This window comes from Colletotrichum jinshuiense, chromosome 9, assembly GCF_051148585.1.
Source record: "Colletotrichum jinshuiense chromosome 9, complete sequence".
Taxonomy (NCBI): domain Eukaryota; kingdom Fungi; phylum Ascomycota; class Sordariomycetes; order Glomerellales; family Glomerellaceae; genus Colletotrichum; species Colletotrichum jinshuiense.
Genome location: NC_139316.1, coordinates 2,650,563 through 2,667,425, shown reverse-complemented (window position 1 = coordinate 2,667,425; position 16,863 = coordinate 2,650,563). Strand labels below are relative to the sequence as shown.

Genomic DNA, 16,863 nt, shown 5'->3' with positions numbered 1-16,863 from the left:
GCCGGTCGATTCGCGACTGCGCCGACGTCTTTGACCCGCACAGGTGCCGGTGGTGCTTGTTCGGCCCCCGCCATCTTCGCCCGACACTTGTCCCAGCCGCCTTGCTGGACCTTAGCCACTTCACTGTTCGCGCCCAGGTCTCCTTCGTCAACTTGACACATACAGACCAAAATGACAATTCCCACCGAGTCTACGGCGGCGGTTGCTGCCTCTGCCCCCACCAAGAGACCAGTGGCCGATACGAGCAATTCCGCGACCGCGACTCCCACTCGCTTTGCAACACCTCCCCCTCCCTCCGATCGAGGACTCCTCGAGAACCGTCCGCACCTGGAGAATGCAAACCAGCGCAAAACACAACATGGCAGAAGACCTAGCGAGGCAACTCGTTCTACAACCTTCGACGCCGACGCCGTCGACAATGCCTTGCTGCGGGAGATGCATCATCGACAACAGCGGGAAAGCACACCCGGTGCTAGTCCACACCGGAAGCGCCAACGAATAAATGGCGACAGGTGCGTAGGCGGTCCGGCTGTTCATCTCGAGCATCGTTGCTAAGTTGTCATTGCTAGATTCATTCCTACACGATCCGGCCAAGACCTTCAAGCAAGTTTCAGCTTGCTCCATGAAGATGGGTCTCCAGCAACACCATCCAAGCAGAAAAAGCGCACTCCCCACGGAGAGCTTCACTTTCAAAAGAGTGAGCCATACTTGCCCTTACAGAAGCAGGACTCTGAACTAATTTTGCAATGTAGCCGAGGAAGCAAATCGGACATTCTCGACGCTGCTTCGCGCCGAGCTCTTTGAAGGCTCAATACCTCAGTCAACGCCGCCGACCTTGTCTCCTGATCATTCTCTATCTACGGCCTCTCACTCAGCTGCCCAAGGTCGCGATGGCACAAGGTCTCGCACGCCGCCGAACAACGCCTCTACGAACTCTCTTCCGTCCACCCTGACGCCGTCAACTCCTCACAAGAACCTATTCTCTTACATGTCACCACGACAACTCAGCAACGCAGGCCACCTGACGCCATCCCGGACACCACAGAGTCGACACGGCCCAAACTTGGACACTCGCTCTGAGATATACAGTCTTTCGCCAGTTCGCTTCAACAGCCAGCAAATGTTGCTCAGCCCGCGGCGGCAGCCCCGGGCGGTAAGCAAAGTGCCGTACAAAGTCCTCGACGCCCCAGATTTGGCAGACGATTTTTACTTGAATTTGGTCGACTGGGGTAGTGCTAATGTGCTCGGGGTCGGTCTCGGATCCAGTGTTTACATGTGGAATGCTCAGACCAGTCGGGTCAACAAATTATGCACGCTCGAAGACGATACAGTAACGAGTGTCTCGTGGATTCAAAAGGGAACGCACATCGCCATAGGGACGGGAAAGGGCTTGGTTCAGATCTGGGATGCCGAAAAGACGCGACGACTGCGAACAATGACCGGCCATACAGCGAGAGTGGGCTCCTTGGCTTGGAACACCCATATCTTGACATCCGGGTCTCGCGACCGCCTCATCTATCATCGGGATGTCAGAGCCCCTGATCAGTGGCTTAGGAAGCTTGTCGGTCATAAACAAGAGGTTTGCGGTCTCAAATGGAATTGCGAAGATGGCCAACTGGCCAGCGGTGGCAACGACAATAAGCTGATGGTATGGGATAAGCTCTCAGAAACACCACTCTGGAAGTTCTCGGACCATACAGCTGCTGTCAAGGCTATTTCTTGGTCACCACACCAACGGGGACTCCTGGCCTCGGGAGGTGGCACGGCTGACCGTAGAATCATATTTCACGATACAGTCCGTGGCTCAGTAATCAATGAGGTCGATACGGGCAGCCAGGTCTGCAATATTGCCTGGTCAAAGAACTCCAACGAGATTGTCTCGACTCACGGCTACAGCCAGAATCAGATAGTCGTATGGAAATACCCATCGATGACGCAGGTTGTCAGTCTTACTGGCCACACATATCGTGTGCTGTATCTCGCAATGAGCCCGGACGGCAGAACGGTCGTGACCGGTGCTGGTGATGAGACCTTACGCTTCTGGAACGTGTTTGGACGACGGCCAGGAGCTAGAGAAGACAGTGACGGAGGACGACTATCTGACTGGGGCATCATTCGGTAGGAAGTTGGGAGTATCAGTTTCCGCAACCATCCCTCTCGGACAGATCAGCCTCGGCAAAATCTTTATACCATCATCTCCCTTACATCTGGTCCGGGGAGATTAATGCGGTTATAGGCGGGAACGGTGGGGGATCGGAGCGAACAATCGAATTCTATCATGGGAATGTTGATGGGAGAGGACACGAAATACCCCGCTACAGGCTGCTTTATGTGCATGGAAATGGCGTCACAACGGGTGGTAGGGTCAGGGCTTGTTGTCTTTTTTTTTTCGGAGTGATTTAACGGTCCTTTTTTTTTCTTGCTCTCCCCCCCTTTTCTGGGTTTTGGCGGGTTCATGGGAGGAAACGGTTGGGGAAAGGCTCAAATGCCCAGGTAGCGCGGAAAGACGATGGTCTAAAGGAAGTGAAACCATCTCCATGGGCTTTCAAGCGCAATAGTATTTAACGCAAATGCTCGTCGAGGGGGACGTGGAGTGTATCCACCCCCTCTTAAATCAAGCACAATTCGAGAAGAAAAATCCGACTTAAACTGGACCCTCACATCGTTGTGTGGAACGTAAGGACGGGGCATTCCAGTAGCTCACTATGAATCGTCTCGAATCAAGCTACAAGCAGCCATGCTCAAAACGTTGTTCGTGTGCTAGTGAAACAAGCTATCCAACACAAGTAACCTTCAAAACGATTCCGCGGGTATACAAAACATACTGGCAACATGACTGAACAAAACCATTCCGAGTGCTCCAAAGCGGTTATCGTCGTTTCAAAGGTGAAATAAGAAGTCGTTACGGCGTTGTAGTCTTAAACCTCTCATACTCCATATCTCCTGCGGCATTTCAAGACAAGCCAGCCCAGTAACTATTGAGTTTAGTTTGCCTTCCTCTCTCTGGCAACATCTCTGGCACCCCCATCGACACCGCTGGCTTCAGCTTGAGCTAAACGCTCCTCGCTCAGCATTGGGACCCGGTCTACCGAAGGTCTGTCAGCACCTATGATATTCCCAATCATGGCATTCTCGTGCTTGAGGGCGGAGTCGAGTTTGCCTTCATCCGCCGAATCGTTGGTATTCGACAGATGCAGCTCGCTTGGTATAGAGCTGTCAGGATTCGGTGTCATCAAGGGCGAATGGCTGCCCATATCGGGCGTGTTTTGCCATTGTTTGACCTCAGCCCTGAGAGCCTCGAGCTCCTTCTGGAAACGTGTCCCAAAGACGTCAATGTAGTAGGTTGCTCCATTGTAGACACTCCATGTGAAAACGGCCATGAGGAATCCAGCCGAGGCGTACCTGCTCATGAACCAGATAGGGCAGGGAAGCATAGTAAGAACTGCGTATGAGTATTGGATCAACATGAAGGCCGTTTCCTGCAGAGAGTTCGGCAGTGAAAGCACAACCCTGCCGATCCAACTCTTGGAATAAGACTTGCGTAGCCAAGTAAAGGACGTCGGTCGCCCGGCGGCAATCTTTTCGCGTCGGCGAACTGTGATGAAGAAGTAATAGGATAACTGCCAAACAGCGTAGGGAATGGAGCTCCACGCCAACATGGAGAAGATGTTGCCATATGCCGTCGGAGAACCAACTGGAGAATGCTTGATTGCCCATATAGCGGGGAGGCGCCTGGCCTGGAGCTCTTCCGGCCATAGGTGTACTATGCAATGAAGTGTTGCGCAGGGCATGATGTGAATGAAGAGTGAAGTAACTTTGTCGAAGCTGTGGAAGACGAGCGAGTTTCTCCACATGATGATGGCTACCGCGTTATTGCCGAATGCCAGGCAGTAGACGGCTAAAAAGAGGCGTTTCGAGTTGGGGAAAATCCAGATGCTGAGTACGAGGAGGAGGTTGACAAAATAGCAAAGGTCTGCCAAGAAGTAGTGGTAGCCGCGACGATGGTAAGTGAAGTAGCGGATAGGCATAAAGTACAACACTTGGACGGTATACCACAGGTGGAAGTACTCGGGATAGCCACCGATGAGGAAGCCGCTTGCAAAGATGTTCATGACGCCACATATGAATGACACCTTTTCCCTCAACGTTACCACTCTGGTGTCATTCCATTGCTTCCCAAGTTTGTCGACGCTGGTGCGCATCCGCTTTCTATATCTCTCCAGTTGTTCTTCGGCGGTAGGGACGCGGCGTCGCCATTCCTCTACCATACGTTCCCGGGCGTGTTGGCTCTTGTTCTTCAAGACTTGTCTTTGCTTTCGGACCTTCTGGGTCTGGGCGGATATGCCCTTCTGTAGCTTCTCGAGCTGCTGCGGGAGAGCAAAGTTGTCAAGAAGATCTAGCACAGTGAGGCGATCGAGTGGTGGGAATGGGTCCCAGTCTTCTTGGTAGGAACTGCTTCCAGAGAAAGATGGATTCCTCGAAAGCCTAGGGCTTCCAGTGTTGACAGGGCCTAGAGTAGGGGTATGAAGGCCATCGTGGTCTGGCGGAGAGGAGCTAAAAGAAGACTGCGCCTCGGTCGGATCGGGGGTAAAGGCGGTTTCGCTGTCCGTCTGAGCATCGTCGCCCTTTGCTTTGGGTATGTCTAGCGGTTTTGATTCCGCCATCCTGCACTGGGGCTTGAGACCGAATGGGCCCGAAAACTTCGGCTATGGAAACGGAATGTTGATGAACTGTATTATCGACGAGAGAGAAGTCAGTCTTGGCTTTTGAATGAGGCGGATCATGGCAGGGTCATTGTACCAGTCAAAACTAGCTGTGTGTATGGGACACAGAAGTCCAGGAGATAGCGTACCACTTGAGAAGTAACCTTGTTGGCCAAGGCACGGAACCTAGGTGAATCTTTAAGCAAAGTTTATCGGCAGGTTGTAGAGTAAGCTTGGACGCCGAGGTATGGGTAAAGGGAGAGTGGCGGTGATGGACGACCAACGCGGGTATATTTCGTCGGTAAATGCGAATGTCTCAACTGATGGGGAAGAACGGGTTGGTTGTCAAGGTACATGAGATAACGCTGGACTACCAAGGTAAGGTGGTGTCTGTCTACACCGTAGCTTGGGCGGCAGCGTGACTAGGACTTGGATGGGCGGGGGAAGCAAATGACAAGGCAGAGTGGACTTGTGATGGGTGTGGTGGGTAGAAGTCTGGAACACGTTTAGGTGCGGCGATGATTTACACGTGTTGATGATTGACCGCTAAAATCCCAGTCGCGAGACTAGCAGGCAGGTGCCGGGTCGTGGAGTGTCAACACTCTTGCCTTTGCCTGGCGACGGTGAACTGGACCTTCTCGAGCAGGGGTCACTCTAAGATACGTCACAGGGTATGAGCTTGGCCGGCCGAAGCTTGTTGGATGGATGGATGCACGCAGCCAGTACTGAACCAAGATAACCAGGCAAATTTCCATGAGAATCCGATAATGATAATATTGCGCAAACAAGGCCAAAGAGCTTCTCGAACCCAGTACAAAAGTCACTCCAACAACACACACATGCCACTTGAGGTAAATCCGAATGAACCCTGGCCCTGTATCAATATCGAGTACTAATGTGAGAGTCAGAATACCACCCTGCCGCAAGGACTGGGCAGCTCGTCCCGCAGATAACCAATAGTTACAGTATTCGCGCTCCGTTCGTAGCCAACATAATTACTTCCGCTTTGGCGCTTGAGCAGCTGGCCTGTCATTTGTGCAGATGTTGTCAGCCGGCTCTTTGGTTGGCTGTTGAGCGAAAATCGGAGGCCCAAATAAGTATCTAGTGTATGATGACGCTTAGCCAATCCACTCAAAGTTCTTAGTTGACGATCTACAGTCACGTGATAATAATGGGTTGCTCTCGCAATCCAATGTGGCTCGAGCTTCTGAGTCGGGCATCTGGTCAGCCTCAGTGTGGCCCGCAATTGCCAGTCGCGTCCTGGTGAGGGTGCAGCACTCAGACGCGCGCGTGGGGAACAATTCAGGTCAAGTACACCACCCACGACCTCACTATCGTCAGACGAAATTCAATCCCTCCCGAGTGCCTCTTCGCGATGCGCCAGGCCAACCCGAGGCCATCAACACTCGACTTAATCACCTCCGCATAGTCCCTGTTTTTGCGACGTGCCACCCGTCAACCAAGTCGTCGCCGCTTGCTTTCCGTTGGACTCGTGCCTCAACCCTTTTTTCTCGCGCGCCTACACCTCGCGTTTGCGACGAGCCCAATTCTAGCCCTCCTACGATCAAAACCATACTCATCTTTCGTCGCGTCACCCGCGACCATTTTCAGGCAAGATGGGAAAGCTTATACGTCTAGAGCTTTTCAGTATGCCCGTGCCATTTCCCAAGCTATTCGTGCCACCCTCGCGCTGACCTTTGTCCTTCACGCAGACTTCAAATCCTACAAGGGCCATCACATCCTATTGTTCGGCGACTCCTATTTCACCTCTATCATCGGCCCAAATGGATCCGGCAAGTCAAACTCGTAAGTCTACCTTACCTTACGCGCTGCATCGGCCAGCAAATTAACGTGTCGCCCCCGGTAGCATGGACGCGATATCCTTCGTTCTTGGCATCAAGTCGTCGCATCTCCGATCAGCTCACCTGAAAGACCTTGTTTACCGTGGTCGCGTACTCAAAACCTCTAAAATAAACGATGACGGCTCTGCCGAAGCGAACGGCCAGACGAACGGCTACGCCAACGGTGATGGAGATGAGCTGTCGCAGAAGGCTTCCCGCAGTGACCCCAAAACCGCATGGGTCATGGCTGTCTACGAAGACGATGCCGGCGACGAGCAAAAGTGGAAGCGCTCTATCACGAACCAAGGTTCTAGCGAGTATCGAATCAATGATCGCGTCGTGACAGCCCAGCAATACAATGAGGCACTCGAATCCGAAAATATTTTGATTAAGGCCAGGAACTTTCTCGTCTTCCAAGGAGATGTTGAAGCTATCGCTGCACAGTCGCCTCAAGACCTGACGAGGTTGATAGAGCAAATATCCGGCAGCTTGGAGTACAAGGCCGAATACGAAAGATTACAAGCCGAAGCCGAGCAAGCCGCCGAAAACCAGAGCTTCCAGCTCCACCGGAGACGCGGCATCAACTCCGAAATCAAGCAGTACCAAGAACAGAAGAAGGAGGCCGACAACTTTCAAAAGAAGACAGAGGAGAGGGATGAAGCCATTGTCAAGCATGCTCTGTGGAAGTTATACCACTTCCAGCGTGGCATGGATGAGTCCACGGAACAGATACATGACCACCAGCAGAATCTACAAGAGTTTCAGCGTAATGTTGAGTCATTCAGACGAAAGCTCGAGACAGCTCAGAAGGAGCAAGCAGCAGCAGCAAAGGACGTCCATGGGGTGGAAAGGTCCATCAATGCCAAGAAGCGGGAGTTCGACGAATTGGAACACAAGCTTATTCCAATTGACGCAAAGATTGAAGAGAAGACTCGGAATATTAATCAGTGTCGTTCACGAATGGAACCGGTTCGCAAAGAGCGCGACAAGCAGGCTGAGCTTATCAAGGAAGACGAGGGTCGACTCAAGACTACTGAGAAAGCCCAGCAGCATTTTGAGAAGCAGCTGCGAGAACGAATGAAGAAACTAGGCAAGGAGTTGAGCGAAGCCGACCGCAAAGAGTACAACACTCTACGCTCGCAGGTCGTACAGAAGTGTGCCGGCAATCAAGGGAGACTCGACAATCTTATTCGCCAGCAAAAGACCGACGAGGTGACAGTAAATACGCTCAGGGGCAAGGTTGACACTCTCTCGGCTGCTTTGGAGAAGTATGAGGGGGAGTTGGAGACCATTGGTGAACGCAAGTCGACAACCGAAGGCAACATCAAGGGTCTGTCCCAAGAGATCGACACCAAGAAGAAGCAATACCACCAAATTCAGTCGGAGCGTGTTAGAACCAGCCAAAGACGCACGGAGCTAGAAGAGAAGCTCGAGACTGTTGCCAAGCAACTCCGAGAAGCCGATGATGGCCGTCGGCAGAACGACCGAGAGGCTAGGATGAAGGAAATGGTCAATAACCTGAAGCGACTCTATCCTGGCGTCAAGGGCAGAGTGGGCGATCTCTGCAAGCCGAAGCAGAAGAAGTATGATGAGGCTGTCGGTATTGCTTTGGGCCGAGACTACGATTCAGTCATAGTCGATACGGAAAAAACGGGCCATGAATGTGTCCAGTATCTCAAGGACCAACGTTTTCCGCCTATGACTTTTATCCCACTGGACAACATCAAGGTCAATGCGGTGAACTCTGCTATCAAAGGCATCTCTGGAGCTCGGCTAACCATTGACACTATTGATTTCGATGCTGCTTATGAGCGTGCTATGGCGTACGCCTGCGGCAGTTCGGTTGTGTGCGACAGTGAGCAAATTGCGAAGCTCATCTCATACGAAAAACGCATCCCCGTCAAGACGGTTACATTAGACGGCTTGGTCATTCATAAGACCGGTATGATGACTGGTGGTCGTGGTCCAGAGCCTAAGGGCGGAAAGCGTCGGTTTGAGAGCACCGACCTGGAACCTCTGAAGAAGATGGCGACCAAGTACAAGGAGGAAATAGAGAAGCTACCAAAGTCTGGCCGACGTGGCGCGGCTGAGGAGTCTCTCCAGATTGAGATACACGGTCTTGAGCCACGCTTAACGGCTGCAAAGGCCGAACTGGCCCATCTGGAGAAGAATTTCAACAGCAAAAAGAGAGAAAGGGACAACGAAAGTAGGCAGCTTGACGAGCTCAGGCCCAAGTACGAGGAAAAGACAGCAGAGCTCGAAGCAACAAAACGAACCGTCAAGGAATTCTCGGATGCTATCGCTCAAGTAGAAGATCAAGTCTTTTCCGGTTTTTGCAATAGGCTCGGCTTCAGCGACATTCGGGCGTACGAGACGGAGCACCGAGACATGCAACGAGAGGCTGACGAGGAACGTGCTAAGTTTGAAGTGCAAAAGTCAAGGTTTCAAAGTCAACTTACCCTGGCAAGGGACATGCACAGCAACTTGGAAAAACGACTGAAGAAATTGCAGGAGGCCCTGAAGGTCGCAGAGCGCGACTTGCAGACGTATCAGCAGGAAAAGTCGGATATTGAGGACGCCAGTCACGAAGTATCTGACGAACTCGACGCGCTTCACGAAACGCTTGAAGAATATCGCGGCACTTTGGAAGAGAAGAACCAAAAGGTTTCTCAAGCCAAGGCCGAGCTCCACAAGCGAAGCAAGGAGATCGACGCCAGACAAAAGCAGATAGATGCCTTGGAGACGGTGGTACAAAAGAACAGTGCAGGCAAGTTCGCATTGCTCAGACGGTGCAAGCTTGATCAGATTCAAATACCCTTGCAAGAGGGCTCACTCGATAACCTGCCAAACGAGGACAACATGCTGCGACAAGATGCCGATGCCATGGATGTCGATGAGGAGGACGATGAGGAGCTGATGACTGCTGCCCTTGAGAACCACGGTATTGAAGTTGACTACGACGGCCTGGACGAAGAGCTGAAAAACGTAAGAGAGATCTCGATTTAGTGCCCAAACGAATGAATGCTGATAAGTGGTGCAGTCCGATGACGTCAGTCTTGAAGAGCGGTTGCAGGACAAGATTGCCTCTCTGGCTTCGGAACTCGAGAAGCTCAACCCAAACATGAGGGCGATTGAGCGATTAGAGAGCGTCGAGTCGAGGCTGAAGAATACCGAGAAGGAATTCGAGGACTCTAGAGCGGCGCTCAAGGCGGCCCGCGATGCGTTCAACCACGTCAAAGCTCAGCGATATGAACTGTTTAACAAGGCCTTCACCCACATACAGGAACAGATTTCGCACGTTTACAAGGATCTTACGCGATCAGAAGCGTACCCTCTCGGTGGACAAGCGTACCTTGACATAGAGGAAGATACGGACACTCCCTATTTGTCGGGTATCAAGTACCACGCGATGCCGCCACTGAAGCGATTCAGAGACATGGAACACCTTTCTGGAGGTGAAAAGACAATGGCTGCCCTGGCACTGTTATTTGCGATTCACAGCTACCAGCCTAGCCCATTCTTTGTGCTGGATGAAGTTGACGCCGCGTTGGACAACGCCAATGTTGACAAGATCAAAAAGTACATTCGCGAGCATGCCGGCCCCGGTATGCAGTTCATCGTCATCAGTCTCAAAACCGGTTTGTTCCAAGACAGTGAGAGCTTGGTTGGTGTTTATAGAGACCAAGAAGTCAACAGCTCCAGGGCGCTCACTCTCGATGTAAGTTGGCTCCTGTTGAAGCCATGCGACTCGGGTACTAACGGCGATATAGCTTCGGAAGTATGCTTAAGCGTAGAAGGTTGGGATGTCCGACTGGCGTAAATAAGGGGGATGGGGAACATGATCACACCCGGGTGAATGAAATGTGATTTCTCTTGGGCGTGGAAGAGGGTGGGAGAACGAGTCGCGATACCAGCTCTGTATTCTTGGCCAGTTAGGTTTTCGGGGGAGTGTAAGTCAGCCACGAGCATTTGCTTCGTGTCAGGTATCTCGGCTTACGCATAACGGTTCAAAGGGCAGTGCGACAGCCACGCCATGAATCGGCAAGGCTGTAACTGGAGTTTGGACTGTAATACGGCTGGTGGAATCTTGAATTCATATTTATTGATGGCCCGCCCTGTTACTCTAGCCATTATCCTTGTGTTGAAGCGGGCAATAATGATTGCCAGGTGGTGTGCAGTTCTGCGTGTTTGATTATGGCTGGAGCTAAGGTTGAGGGGTACCATGTCAAGAACTCGAGGAAATGTCCCAAGCGCGGCACGACCTTCGTGGCATCCTTCGCCTAGTTAAGATATATTTGATAAGGATAGCAGGGAAGGTAGGTAGCTTGCGGTACGCTAGCGGCTCCATAGCATGCAGTCTGCCTTGCCTGCAGCCCTGTCACTATCAGCCAGCCTCGGAGCCGCCTGGGCCTTTTGCCCGCCCCCAACAAAGTACGGCTGGTCATTGTTGCGAAAGGCAGAAACGCAACCTAATTTTGCCCTCCCCAGAAAGCGATACTTCCAACCATTTCCCCATGATTCTTTCTATCTAGACGTCTGTTTGAGAAATAAAATTCGTCAGGTGGCATGCGCAATCGCAAGTCGCCGGTTCCGAAGCTGAATTGCCATGGACTTCACATTCTGAGCTAGCTAGCGAACCATCCTTTCCTTGCCCACCTTACTTACCCTCAACACGTTTTTTTTCTTTTCTGTGGCATTGTCTAAACAGGCAACAAGATGGCGCAATCGTTGGATCTCGCAAAGACGCTTGTCAAGTCTGTTATGCGCGCTTTCTACGAAACCCGCCATATCTTGATCATCGACGCCTTGATCATTCACTCTGCGTGGGGTGCTCTTCCTTACCTACTTCGCAACTTCACTAACCTGCAGTAGCCTTCGGGACGATGATCTCGCTTACCTCATGGCAACGAACACTAAGGACCTACACAAAGCATGCGGGAAGCTGAGAGAGGACCGCTTCTTGGCTGTGTAAGCTCTACGACTGCCTCTACCGTTGCTGCGTGAATCTGACAACGAGCTCCCTTTAGGTACACGAGACTAGAATATCGCGAAGATCCCAAGAACCCCGAAGCGAAACCGCGTCCCGTCAACCGAACATATTACTATATCGATTACCGCCAAACCATTGACGCCATCAAGTGGCGCGTGTACACTGTCGACAAACAGATCCAGGGCACGACTGTGCCAGCAAGCGAGCGCAAGGAGTATTTCTGCGGGCGGTGCAAAGCAGAATGGACACAGATGGAGGTTCTTGACAATGTCGGCCCTGAGGGCTTTGTCTGTCACCGCTGTGGCTCTTCGCTCACTCATGATCTCGAGCGCAACTCGACCGGCCACGAGCAATCAACACGGCTGAACAATCAGTTTAAGTTCATTACCGAACTGCTACCGCGCATCGACGAGATGGTGGTACCGGACAATACATTTGACATCGCAATCAGTAAAGCCTTACCGGTCGTTCGAGACGCAAGCTACCAATCCGTCACGACTATTCCCGTTTCGTCCTTGCAACCGACAGCAGTCCGGGGTCTCGATAACGTTGGGCCCAAGTCCATGTCGGTCAGCATCTCGACGACGGATGGTCCATCCGAGGCTGAAAAGGCAGCGGAGAAGGCGCGCAAGGAGAAGGTTGCCCAGCAAAATGCACTGCCCTCGTGGATGTCCACTAGTACAGTCACTGGCGAGTCATTCGCGGTCCAGGCGGGACCAACACCTGCCACCAAGGTTGAGGAAATGGACGACAAGGATGCTGTGGTCAAGTCGGCAGATAACGAAGAACACGCAGAACTGGATGACTACTTTGCCCGGCTCAAGGCTGAGCAAGCGGCCGAAGCAGCGAGGGCAATGGAGGAGGAAGAGGGATCTGATGACGAGGAAGAAGATGCTTTCGAGGATGTAACACCCAGTATAACGACCCCAGCTCCAGCTATAAAAGCAGAACCTTCACCGGAGTCAGAAGAGAGGGCAATCAAGAAAGTCAAGGTGGAAATGCCAGCGGATGTGGAGGATGGCGAGAGTGACGAAGACATGGAGTTTGAGGACGTCTAGCAGCGCTATTTGTCTCGGCCTATGCTTCGCTCTCTTCTCCTAGGACTAATTTGGTTCGCAACGCGTAAAAGAGTAAAAATTCAAAGAATGGGTATCCGTCGATAACGAATAAAACCGGTGCGGGATGCATGTGCTTTACTTGCATCTGAGTTAACAACTCAGCTGCTTACCATATAGGTGGCCCTAGCCGAGGGATAGTTTTTTCCAATATGACCCTACTCAAAACACTTATACTATAACGTCTATTTCCAGACGCGTTGCCTTTGGCAGTTCTTTTTGCGTAAGGGTCAATTGAGTCGCAACGATGATGTCAGCGCTTGGAACGCTAACCAGTTGAAGGTTGCGTAACATGGACGGCCCTACTAAACCTCACCCACGCCACGCCAGCGCGGTTATGCATCCCTCTACTCCAAGTCCACAACAAACTTGTGGTCACCTCCATTGAGATTGAATCAGCAGGCGGTTTTCGTAGCAAGGATTTCTTCGTTATATACGTCGCCGCCAAATACTTGTTGAATAACATCCTTCTCTGGAGTCCAAGTCCGGTTGTTTACTTCGACTGGTCATTCTGCACCACTTCGTTGGGCGCCCTTCCTTAAAATATATAGGCTAGCAAGCCATATTGCAAGCCATTGTCATTTATTGAAGCACCCTCCCCCCAAGTTACTATTTCGTCTATCGGCAAACGTTAATGGCAGACTGCCCTGTAAATATGGGTCTCGACTTTCCGGCAATTTTTCTTCTTCCCACTCACTTGGAGACGGACCGCCGACATGAGCTCGAAGAGAAGATCCCAAGCTTGACATATGACATCCGCGAGGCCGAGGTCGTCATTGGGAATATCTCCAAGCGAGAGCGGGCGCTTTTCGAACTCAGACACAGGAAAGTGCAGACGGATCCACTGGAAGCAGCAGAAAGTGCCGAATCCCAGCTTATAACTCCTCGGAAGCGCAAGAGAACATCGGTGGAAAGCGAGAGCGGCTATACCGTGTACACCGAGGACGTGAAGCAAGATGGTTCGGGTACTTTACAACGTTTCGAGGCATCCTCCGCACCCAAGAGAACCGGCAATACCAACACTATCAAGGTCGTGAAGCTGTCATGGCTCACCGAATCTCTTGCGCAGAACAAGCTTCTCCCGCTTCACAGTTATATCATATATGAAGGTCTCAAAAGAGACGCTCCCGAGACACCCGCCGCAGCTAAGGGAAATGGCATATTGCTTCGCGCTACGGCCGACGCTACATCACAGGCACAGGGCGGTAGTCTTCTAAAGACAAGAAGGGGCAGGTCTCCTCATGCCTCGCATCGAACAGTGCCTTCGTTGATCAGACAAACGACTTCGGGGCACGACCCAGCTCTCAACCTCCCCCCAGTGCCGTCTTTTCTCACGACAACATATGCCTGCCAACGGGCAACCCCCGCCAACCCTCCAAATGCTACGTTTATCGACGAGTTAAAGAAAATTCGGACTACACGAAAACTTGCTGGCGACCAGATCGGAGTCCGGGCATACTCGACATCGATAGCCACGATATCGGCATATCCTTATGCAATAGCCAGTACACAAGGTGAGCAGACGTTTCACGCTATAACTGCAACATGACTGGCGAATACTTACACTGTAAACAGAAGTCGCCAGACTGCCAGGCTGCGGGGTTAAGATCGCCGAGCTGTGGTATGAATGGAAAGACGCCGGCAGGCTTCGGGAAGCGGCCGAAGCTGAGGCAGACCCCAAACTTGCCGTGATACATATGTTCTACGATATTTGGGGGGTTGGTGACACCACCGCTCGGGATTTCTATAACAGAGGTCTCTTACCACGGAAGATGGGTGTGGAAATTTCACTGACCAGTTCTTATAGGATGGCGAGATCTGGATGATATTGTTGAATATGGCTGGGACAGCCTAAGTCGCGTTCAGCAGATTGGCGTTAAGTACTACGACGAGTTCAGGCTTAGGATACCGCGAACTGAAGTTGAGTCCATCGCTAAAACGATATTAGCACATATCCAAAAGTTTAGCCTCGAGTTCCAACTGGTCATTGTCGGTGGCTACCGGCGTGGCAAACAGGTTAGCGGGGATGTGGATGTAGTTATCAGTCATCCAGATGAATCCCTTACGCTGAACTTTGTTGAGAAAATCGTCGTGAGCCTGGAGAAGGGCAGGCACATTACCCATACACTTACGTTGAGCAACCACAACAGCGAGCGTGGCCAGCGACCAGTCAGTTGGAAGGGTGACGAAGGAAGAGGAAGTGGATTTGACACCCTTGACAAGGCGCTTGTGGTCTGGCAGGACCCTGAAAAGAAAAACCAAGAAGGACTTAGCGGGCAACTCTCATGCAGTCAAAGCCAAACCAACGAGAGACCGCACCGGCGGGTGGACATCATCATAAGTCCCTGGAAAACGGTGGGCTGTGCTGTTCTAGGCTGGAGTGGGGACACGACTTTCCAACGGGACCTACGGCGCTATTGCAAAAGACACAAGAGGTTGAAGTTTGATAGCAGCGGGATTCGGAGCCGACTAGACGGTAGCTGGGTAGACTTAGAGGGCGGCAAGCTTGGAACGGCTCCCGACATGTTGACAGCAGAGAGGAGGGTATTCGAGGGTCTAGGCCTCGACTGGGTACACCCGCAAGATAGGTGCACTGGGTGAAGACAAGAGCTCACCCTGGGTCAATGGCACACTTTGGGGTAGCCATCGGAAACCTCGGCATGAAAACAAGCCGAGTCACGGCAGGCAACGCTACCGAACCGATCTACGTTACCGGTGATATATTGCATGGCGAAGCGGGCGTTAAAATGGCGTGCTGGTTCTGCCAACATCTCATTGGGAGAGAAGCGCTCCAAACGCCTTGAAGCGCAGCCAGCCAGCTCTCGGCAAGCTAAAGTTGACCGTCTAAAAAGCCAACTGGGTATGGGAATAGCCTCACTTCGGGCCAATTGTTGAATGACTGAGCTTCAACTTCTGTCACGACGTCATTGCAAGCCAATCGGTATGGATGTTTTTCAACTCTTCCAATTAGTAAGGGAGGACAAAGTCCGCCCCGAAATCCGCAACGATTGCTGGGCGAACAGACACTTAACTCATTTTAAGCAGTGATTGGCCAAACACACGGGCCATCGGCCATCGGGGTGTAAAAGTGCCCGTCTCCTGTCCCGTCGGTGCATCCTGTGGAGGCGCAATAGGCACTACAACCGCGCGGTCGGCAGGGACCATGTTTACCTTTGTGGTCAAGGGTAATAGCTACAGACGTATTCGGACGGAATAGATGGACTAGCGAGCGGAGAAACCCCCGCCAAACCACCCTTCCCCTAAGCGGAGAAGAGACCCAGACACCAGGTGTCTCGAGCCGATAGCATTAGCAAGCAACAAAGTTGGTTGCTACACAACCTTACATACTCAAGACGTGTCTGCCTGTCGTAGAAATTTGCTCCCGCCCATTGCATACATATAGTAGCACGTTCCATAACCTTGCTCAATCAACCTCGCAGCCCCAGAGAGAAACACCAATCCCAACTTCTCTACTAGCACACCAAATCATTCAGCCCGGCACCATGCCTCTTACGTTGCAACTCCCCAACGAGTACGGGTACGTGCAACACTCCTCCCATACTGTCGACAACAAATCTGCACCTGGCGAACAAGTCAATGGCTAACAAGACCCGAAATCACAGCTACGTCCTCCTCGTGGCCGCTTCTACCTTCTTCATCAACACTACTCATGTCCTCCTAACGAGCAAGTACCGGAAGGCGAGCGGTCTCGTCTATCCGGCGCCGTACGCCTCCAACGAGCAAGCCGATAAGGACCCCAAGGCGTACAACTTCAACTGCGGTACGTTGGAACCCATACATACAAGCGACCACCGGAATGATGCCCAGGTACTGACACATTTCATCAACATAGCACAACGCGCCCACGCCAACTTCACCGAGAACCAGCCCTCGTTTCTCGGTGCCCTACTCATCTCCGGTCTTCGTTACCCCGTCGCCAGCGCCGTATTAGGCGCCGGCTGGGCATTTTCCCGCGTCCTATACGCTTTTGGTTACACAAGCGGCGCTGGCCCCAAGGGCCGAACTCGGTGAATATCTTCGTAACACCCGGTAATCGATCCCTCTTACTGACATATCGACCTAGCGGATCCATTGGATCCTTCCTCTTCGATACTCTTCTCAAGTTCACGGCTGTGTACACTTCTATTGCCATGATCTTGAACTGGTAACAATGCTTGATTGGAGGTTTTTTCATGGGTCAGTCTGTTGGCACA

At 52.0% G+C, this 16,863-nt stretch overlaps 5 protein-coding genes across 5 annotated transcripts; all 5 read left to right on the top strand.

Moving 5' to 3' along the window:
- Positions 1–171: 171 nt before the first annotated feature.
- Positions 172–2,122, top strand: EsH8_IX_000709 (WD40-repeat-containing domain protein; the record flags this gene model as incomplete). The annotated part of the gene is made up of 3 exons (XM_083267045.1): positions 172–512; positions 570–697; positions 753–2,122. 3 exons carry the CDS (start codon positions 172–174, stop codon positions 2,120–2,122), a joined length of 1,839 nt encoding a protein of 612 aa, XP_083130610.1.
- A 4,197-nt stretch (positions 2,123–6,319) lies between these two features.
- Positions 6,320–10,332, top strand: EsH8_IX_000708 (uncharacterized protein; the record flags this gene model as incomplete). The annotated part of the gene is made up of 5 exons (XM_083267044.1): positions 6,320–6,350; positions 6,416–6,509; positions 6,571–9,529; positions 9,585–10,262; positions 10,315–10,332. The coding sequence occupies 5 exons, from the start codon at positions 6,320–6,322 to the stop codon at positions 10,330–10,332; spliced, it is 3,780 nt and encodes a 1,259-aa protein (XP_083130609.1).
- Positions 10,333–11,260: 928 nt separating this feature from the next.
- EsH8_IX_000707 (uncharacterized protein) lies at positions 11,261–12,592 on the top strand (the record flags this gene model as incomplete). Its single annotated transcript, XM_083267043.1, has 3 exons — positions 11,261–11,367; positions 11,417–11,512; positions 11,572–12,592. 3 exons carry the CDS (start codon positions 11,261–11,263, stop codon positions 12,590–12,592), a joined length of 1,224 nt encoding a protein of 407 aa, XP_083130608.1.
- Positions 12,593–13,283: 691 nt separating this feature from the next.
- Positions 13,284–15,250, top strand: EsH8_IX_000706 (type-X family DNA polymerase; the record flags this gene model as incomplete). Its single annotated transcript, XM_083267042.1, has 3 exons — positions 13,284–14,163; positions 14,225–14,404; positions 14,457–15,250. The coding sequence occupies 3 exons, from the start codon at positions 13,284–13,286 to the stop codon at positions 15,248–15,250; spliced, it is 1,854 nt and encodes a 617-aa protein (XP_083130607.1).
- Positions 15,251–16,152: 902 nt separating this feature from the next.
- EsH8_IX_000705 (MAPEG family protein) lies at positions 16,153–16,818 on the top strand (the record flags this gene model as incomplete). The annotated part of the gene is made up of 4 exons (XM_083267041.1): positions 16,153–16,187; positions 16,273–16,430; positions 16,503–16,677; positions 16,734–16,818. 4 exons carry the CDS (start codon positions 16,153–16,155, stop codon positions 16,816–16,818), a joined length of 453 nt encoding a protein of 150 aa, XP_083130606.1.
- Positions 16,819–16,863: the final 45 nt, after the last annotated feature.